Consider the following 8505-nt stretch of genomic DNA (forward strand, 5'->3'; position numbering starts at 1 on the left):
TGTTTTATATAAAGGACAAACCCTAAACATTTCTTGAACAAATATAATAAAAGATGGTGTTAATTTTGAGTCTGTGCCTCGAACAGTAATAGAACATGTTCTCCGTCTGTAGAGGCATAAACTCAGATGTTCAACAAATGGATCCTTTGTGTTCACTGTAACATCCTTCCTCTATATTCTCTGTCCTAACAGAGTTCACATCAGATCACAAAACGACCAACAACAACCATGCAGGAACGCGGATAACCCCCGTCCAGTCTGATCAGGATCGTTCCACAGAGCCTCCCAGTCACCCCACTGGGGGTATGCAGAGCCCCTCGGCTCCAAACTTGGGCAGATCACAGGAGAGGGGTAGCGGGACCGGGGAGCAGGCTGCGTCCCGGCCGGGACACCCACAGAGCTCAGAGACAACCGGCAACCAGGAGGGGGAGAGAAGAGGACAGTCTGTCTGCCAGACTCCCACTCAACAGAACAACCCTTCCATTGTTCCTCCTCCACGCCCCCACAATTCACCTCCCTCCCAGAACTCTCCGCACTCCCAGAATGCTCTACAGCATATAACCCAGATCCCCACTCGGCAAATCCCAGAAAATGCCCCTCACCCTAAGAACGCCCATCAACACATGATCCAGAATGCACAGCAACAAAACATCCTTCAACATATCAGTCAGAAAACCCCACAGCAAGGATCCCAAAACCCTCAGAACACACCTCCACATGTGGCTCAGAATCCCCTTCAACGTGGTCCACAGCCAAGCCCCATGCATGGAATGCCAAAATGCGCCCCCCAAGGGGCCCAGCCTGGCCCTGGTCCACCACAGCCAGCCCCTTTCACCTCCCTGCCCCCCAGCCACCCTGTGTCCCAGCTGCCTCCCCAGCCCAGCCCAGCCGACCATGGAGACCAGAGGCCCAGCGAGCCCACTAGCAGAAGGGATTCTGGAGGCAGCTCTGGTAACCCCAGCATAATGAAGTCTGGACCTCCCAACAGCATCTATAAACAACAGTCGTTCAGTCCCAATGTGCAACAGACTCAGTTGGGTAACCAGGGCAGTCTGGGGCCAAGGGGACCAGCACCTGGTCACATCCCAGCCATGCCTCCCCACTCTCCGGGCCAGGTTGCTGGAGCCATGGGCAGCCAAACACATCCACACTATGGTCAACCTATGGGCAGGCCCATGCCCCCTTCAAATCGGCAGCCTTACCCAAACCAAGCTATGCCCCAGACCATGAACCCAAACCATAACCCTGCCGGCTACCCCACCTACCACCAGCATGGAGCTTCCTATCCATACCACATGGCCCAGCAGCAGCATCTCCAGGGCCACACCAACATGTACCCCCAGTACCAGCAGCAACACTTATACCCCCAGCCCCAGGGCAACAGCCGGGGGGGCTACCCACCTGAGGAGTGGCATAGGCAGCAGCAATACCAGCCTCGCCACCCCATGCCCTCCAACACCTACCTGCCTGCAGCCAGTGCCAAGGTCAATGGGTGCCTGAAGGAGGGCAGCAGCATGGGCTCCCCCCTGGGCTCTGAGGGCTCCGGGGTCAGCTTGATGTCCCCAAGTCTCCTGCCCGAGGGCCTCCATGGAGGCTCTGCAGGGAAGGAGAGCAGGGAGGCTGGCAGCCCAATGAAGCCTCAGCATGCTCGGGTGGAGGAGACCTCAGAGCGGCCAGAGAGCCCTAAAGAGATCCTGGACCTGGACAGCCACAACGCTGCTGCACGCCGCTGGAGTTCCCAGCCCCTGCCTCAAGTGGCCAACTTCCTGTACGACCCCCGAGCAGTGCATCCTGGGATGCAGCAGGGTGGGGCCCCACCCCCCCACATGATTTCTCGGCCTCCATACCCTAGCCAGCCTGGCTTTCCTAGTGGACACTACACTCCCCAAAGACCCCACCCTCACCTCATGGAGGCCCTGCAGCGGCCCCAGCACCTGCCCTTTCACCCGGGACAGACCCACATGGCCATTTACAGACACCCCCAGACTGAAGGCCACTTCCAAGGCATGACGGTCCAGCAGAGAGGCCTGGGACCTGAACACTTCCTTCACCCAGGGTAAGAAAGAGCTACGCTGAAGATTCTAATTGTTCATTCCTTTGCAGGGCGCCCTTGCAGGGCTCCCTTACAGGGCTTTTTTGCAAAAGAGACCTTGATCTCAATTGGGGACTCCCTGCTAATGGTTGAAAATAGGTTATTGATGTTTTATCTTATGTCATCTTGTAGGCAGCAGATGATGTCTCCCAGTGGTCCCAGCAGTAAACAAGGAGTTTAAGCAACTCTGTGGAAGCAGGGTAAGTGACTATTCAAGGGTGTATTTTGTATTTATTAAGAATCCCCGTTAGCTGCTGACAAGACAGGAGCTACTCTTCCTGGGGTCCAGCAAAATTAAGGCAGTTGTACATTTTAAAAACATTACAATACATTCATAACAGATTTCACCAATCAATATTTCAATAAATCACGTCATGTTTCAGTTAGGGCTGTTACGGTGACCGTATTACTGATAAACTGGCGGTCACGAGACATGACCGCAGTTAAATTCCACGTAACTGTTTAGTCACGGTAACTAAGCTTCTCCAAGAGCTGATGCTGCTGATGGTCATTAGTAGACTACCAAACTTGCTAACTGCATGGTACTCCGCACTCTATTGTCCCTCTAATCACTCTGACCCCAAGCAAATGTAATTTGAAAATCAAACAATTTATGAGCCCATGAGCTCATCTTGCGCAACATTTCTATAGGCTATGCAATTGCGTGAGAACTTAGTTTTGGTGGCCTCTATTAAGAGGAGGATCCCATTAGCTTTCTAAAGGCTAGGCCTACTATATTTTCTCAACTTTACTAATATTAAGCACATTGCTTCGCTTTACAACAAGAGTATAGCCTACCTAGCATGAAAATGAACCCCTGCCCCAACAGGTGCATGGTAATGGTCAATTTTAAATCAAAACAAATTTCACACATATTATTTAGTATATGTAAAGACAAGATTGTTCTTTAATTAATCTGATGGGTGACCAATATTAGCCTATCGCTTGTGAATTATATATTATCACTTGTGAATCGATATCAAAATCAAATCAAACTTTATTTGTCACATGCCCCAAATACAACAAGTGTAGACTTTACCGTGAAATGCTTACTTACAAGCCCTTAACTCTTCTTGAAATGCACTGTTGGTTAAGAAAATATTTACCAAGTAGACTAAAATAAAAAGTAACACAATAAGAATGACAATATCGAGGCTATATACAGGGGGCACCTGTACCAAGTCCGTGTGCGGGGGTACAGGTTAGTTGAGGTCATTTGTACATGTAGGTGGGGGTGAAGTGCCTATGCATAGATAATTAACAGCGAGTAGCAGCAGTGTACAAAATAGGGGGGGTCCATCAATGTAAATTGTCCAGTGGCGATTTTATTAATTGTTCAGCAGTCTTATGGCTTGGTGATAGAAGCTGTTGAGGAGCCTTTTGGTCTTAGACTTGGCACTCCGGTTACCGCTTGCCGTGCGGTAGCCTACCTGAATGATGCCCGGCTTGTGTGCAGTAAGGCAAGACACAGCTCCTGCCTTTTTTTCTCCTCAACTTTTTCAAATCATAGTCACGCACCTCATGTAGCCTAGCCAATATGTTTTGATACGGTTTGTATCACAACTTAATTTTAAAGATCTTATATGGCCACTTAAGCACATTAATCCTATTTACAACGGGTGTAAACCCTACCTGGCATACAAACGCAGCACATGAGTTTCAAGTTTGGGGAAGATAATACTAAAAGCATTATATGCATAATTGCATTTGTGGTCACCTTTGAGAATGGTATTTTCCCGCTGATTGATTGGATTTTGGAACATTCACTCTTGTAGCCTACTGCCATGTGCGCATTGCTGCACTTATAATGTGAAGAAATAGCCTAATAGTTTATCAACATTTTAAGCTAACCGTTCTGATCTGTTGCATTAGCCTCATTGCCTTTGAAAGGTTTTTTGATGCTAGTGGTTGTATTAATTTAGGATCTATCGCAGCCTGGGACAGTCGAGGGATATGTTTGGAATATTTATTTTTCGCACAGAAGGACAAATTGCCCAATAGAATAGGCCAACTTTTGTACTATGGGGGATAGTAGATTGACATAGCCTAGTGCTTTTGCTTTCATTAGGCCTACTCATCTTGTTGGCTGACAAAAAGTAAATATGGACAGTTCTTCCAACGTCTTCAATATGCTCCTCGGCATTTGATAAGAACACGTGCAGTTGCGTCCCCGATGTGTGTCTTCACTTGTAGACTGTGAGAAGGACCTGGGATGCTGTGAGAAGGACCCGATCACGTGACGGGCATTGTCTAAGATTTGAGGTGAGTGAGAGGTGCTTCGGAGCAACCAGACTGGAGAAGGGAATTATAATGATTTATATTCCGCCCAAGGACACAACGGCCACTGGCCATAAAAGGCATGGATTCTTTTAGAGGGCATTACGGTCACACAAAGGGGATGCATCCAGGAAATTCAAGGCATTATCAAGTGCTTGTCAAATTGTGAATGAGAGACTCATCATCAATCAGATCATCATTAGTCGCATCATGCAGCCTTATGTATTAAAAATCAAAAGTTGCATAAATAACTCTAAATTAACCGTATAGGGGCACCTGTTTCTTTGTTAACCGCTCAACACAGAATAGCCGCATGTGCGCCCTCCCTCAAATCATTTGGAGAAAATATCCTTTCTATTGTATTCTTCATACTATAAAATAATGCCACGGAATTTTAAGCAAATATTGTCTGCTGTGTCAGGCCCTGACATAAGGACAACTCTGTATGCTATTCTGTTCTTCTGAAATAGACTACATTTTCTTCATATCATGTTTCTTTAGACCCGTCTAAAATAAATAATGGATTTATTGTGATGGTGTAGGCTGTATTAAATAGATTTGTTAGACTTTTTAAAATGTAGATGTTCGAAAGGTCCACATCAGACTGTGTGGAAGCCAGGAGATACTAAATGTGTTTGTTAATTAACGGTCAATTACTATGAGACGGGCAGTTATTTGCTTGAAAATCACCGGCTGACAAAATGTCATGGCCGCCACAGTCCTAGTTTCAATGATTGATATTCTTGTTTCATTTATTTTCTCCACAATTCAGGTAAAGGACAAATGCAACAAAACCTTTACACAAATTGGTGCCTGCATATCATCCATGACGACAACCTGTGTGCTTGCCTGTGTCTCTCCTGTCTTAAGACTTTAAATGTGACTGCTGTCGGAACTGATGTTTTCTGCTGCGGAGCGGTTCAAAATGGACTCTGTCCTCTGTCTGTGTTCGAGGGCACCAGTAAGTAGGGCTCCCTCTGCATCGGACAGGAGATGTGAAGAGTGATACAGGCAATGGAGACACATTTATTGGAGTCTCTTTAGGGAATGAGTTCTTTGCCCCTGGGGATGTTTGTCTGCTTTGTGTGGAACCCTCACTGAGACTGCCTCTGCAGAGACATGGCCCTGTCTGTCTTCATGCCTGTGGACTCCCAGTCAAGTTCAGACTGTACAGCTGGTCCCTCCCTCTAGGCCTGGCCAGCAAGAACATCTGGAGACCCTGCTTCTCTGTCTGCAGGCTGGTTGTCTGTGTAAACGCAGGCTTTAAGGGGTCTATTGACATGGTCTGATTGTGGTGCTCTGTTTGACCTTTTTTACATTATTTTCTCACACACTGGATTTGTCTGGAGAAGGCTCTCCCCTTTGTCTATAGCTCTCTATGGACCTCCAGCCTGGTCTTCTCAGAGCCTCTCCATGGACAAAAGGAGCTGGTGTGGTAAGAGGAGAGCACTGGTGTTACTTTGTGTTTTTTCGTTTTCGTCTCCAAATGTTTTTAGACTCAGGTGTAGAAAAGGAGGTACTTTAAGACTGTAGAGAAGCCGTCATCAGAACCCTGTCGACAGACACACACACACACATGCCTTGCAGTTGCCTTTGTTTCCTTCATGTTGAATGTATGTGTGAATGAGTTCGATATATGTAGATAGATGAACAGCACAGGAGCCCCGCCATGTGACGGGACAGAAGATGATGGAGGATTGCCTTTCGGGAAAAAGGAACCCGTTCTGAAAAGGGGAGCTTTCTGTCCATTTCCACCTCGACTAAAACACAGCTTTTTTTGCTGTTCCGGTGTAATTTTATGCATCCTTCAAGACTGCCTTCACTATGAGAATGTATTTTATTTCAGACCTGCAGAGAGCCTTCTCTGCTATGCACTAGGGATAGTCTACAACTACTGGAATTTAGTGGCCTTGGATTCTTTGTTGGTGCTTGTTACCATGTGTATATATGAATATATATTAAGTATAACTCTTCACTGTAGGTGTCCTCTGTCACAAAAATTGGGGTCTTTTGTGGGTTGGTTCACCACACTTCCATGTGCCCAGCTGGTTGGCATATGCACATACACACAAAGTGAACAAGAGTTAGAATCAACAATTGATGTATTTGTTTTTCTATATTCATGTTGTCACCCTTCCAGCCCAATTCTTTTTTATTTGTTTCAATGTCATGTATTGCATTCCATACATTTTGTTGAAAAATGTCATCTAAAATGGTAATCCTATTGTAGCTCATTTATTTGTGGTGTTTATTTTATTTGGAACGGTAAAGATTGTCCACAATCACACCCATGCGTGATTATTTCTTAACGTTAGTGCTTCCTCCTCCCCAATTCAATGAACTTAATATGTCCTCAGGGTGTACAGTTCTATACGGGTATTTTAATGAATTATTTGAAGAAGAAGCAACGCAAGAAAACATGACTGGAATAGCAAAAAATTAATTAACCTAATTTTGTGACAACTGATAAACCAACATTGTTTTTGCAAGATTCTGTTATTTTTGGTCCTCTTTGTGACAATGGCGGTCTTGCTTACTGTCAACCCATTTGATTTCTGTTTGGGTTTTGTTTTTCATTTTAATATTGTAGCTTTTGTCATTGCCACCATGCATCGGCGAGTGATGAGTCTATCAACAATTTATCTGTGTGAATTGAACTCTTCCCCATCTTAAATCCATGTTGCACCTGTGAACCCCACAGGTATAGCGATGACAACAAATGAATCTACCTCATAGCCAGTCCTCTGGCATCCACTAAGTCCCTCTACTCAGTCATTCACTCACTCAGACCCCAGCACATACATGGCCTTGTACTACTTTGCTACAAAAGCTCATGACTATGTATACTTTTCCCTTCCATGAGACCTTTGATTGTAAGGTTACTTGTCACTAGGGGGTGTGGTGAATGATTGGGCATATGTCTGAGGTCGACAGAAAAGGGCTCTTTTTATATATGATCTCGTCTTACCAGCTGTATAGATTGCATGCCTTCCTGCCACAGGTGAGTCTAGACAACCTGAGCCCTGTGCTTCTATTGAATACGTGTTAGACAGCATAGAGCTGGCAGCATAGTCCCCTCATTGATAGACATCTATGGCATTAAAAGGAAATGTGCTCAAGGAGGGATGAATATAGGAAAATACTAGCTGTGAGACAAAATGTGTCCCACTATTCTGTACAAGGATGTATTGCTGTTTTACTTACTAGGGAATTTTCATTTTTAGTATTAGCTAGATGAGGTCTTCTCGGAGGTAGTGTGTTCACTTGCGCTGTCCATGTATGAAGGACAGTGTAGTTGTAAATGGTCTGTGAGGTTGTGATACTGTTATGCAGCTTTGTTGTCTCTGATTGTGTTGACTGCACAAGACATGGAAGTCTGTATGCCTCTACTCTGCTGTCATCCAGTTTGTCTGCACTAGTAAAATGTCTAGATTGGATTAAATGTGAATCATATTTATTTGCTCTTTTACATTTTGTACATGTTTTAACTTGTTTTTAATATACATGTGATGTCTGGTTGTTTTAAGCAGTAGACATTTACCTCCGTAGCATGGCGGCATCAAAAAGGCCCCGTATGTTCCAGTTTTATGTTCACAAGTTTTTAAGACATAGATTATTTTGGAAATAGATAACGTATTTTCTATACTGTACATTTCTTAGAATAAATAACTTTTCCTGATTTTAAGTATGTTGCTTGTTCTCTTTTCTTTGGTACGGATTGGTGAGCTGGGGGTTAGGTGATGTCACTGATAGATGCTTAGGCCTTTTCAAAGTAAGTTTCTTGTCAAGGAGCAGCCAAACTGTCTGCTTGATGGAGCTATTATTACCGATGTCGTTTGTCATCTGACGTCCAACTGTAATCTGCACAGCCAGTAATATACACTTGTGTTCTCCGGCGTCCGGCTCATACATAGAACATCCTTCATTTAGGCCGCAACGGTGTCTGTTTTCCTCAACTAGAGTTTAGTGAAAATTTGGAAAATGATGCATACTGTCTTAATAAAACAAAAAATTTCACCACCTTGCTAGTGGCTAATGCTTCTTCCAGATGTTGGGTATCGTGTTCAGCCAATCACGTTGCAGTCTGTTTACCTATGGTCTGAACCAATGATTTTATGTATACACTAGATGACTGA

At 44.9% G+C, this 8505-nt stretch overlaps 1 protein-coding gene across 2 annotated transcripts in view; it reads left to right on the top strand.

The window, feature by feature from the left end:
- LOC110498211 (cat eye syndrome critical region protein 2) overlaps positions 1-8054 on the top strand; it is a 55027-nt gene extending 46973 nt beyond the window's left edge. For both annotated transcript variants that reach the window (XM_021574851.2, XM_021574842.2), the window contains exons 17-19: positions 193-2056; positions 2225-2292; positions 5142-8054. In XM_021574851.2, coding sequence (XP_021430526.2) covers positions 193-2056; positions 2225-2273 — 1913 coding nt within the window. In that variant the 3' untranslated portion in view covers positions 2274-2292; positions 5142-8054. The remainder of the gene's footprint in view (positions 1-192; positions 2057-2224; positions 2293-5141) is intronic.
- Positions 8055-8505: the final 451 nt, after the last annotated feature.

Source organism: Oncorhynchus mykiss, chromosome 2 (assembly GCF_013265735.2).
Source record: "Oncorhynchus mykiss isolate Arlee chromosome 2, USDA_OmykA_1.1, whole genome shotgun sequence".
Classification (NCBI taxonomy): Eukaryota; Metazoa; Chordata; class Actinopteri; order Salmoniformes; family Salmonidae; genus Oncorhynchus; species Oncorhynchus mykiss.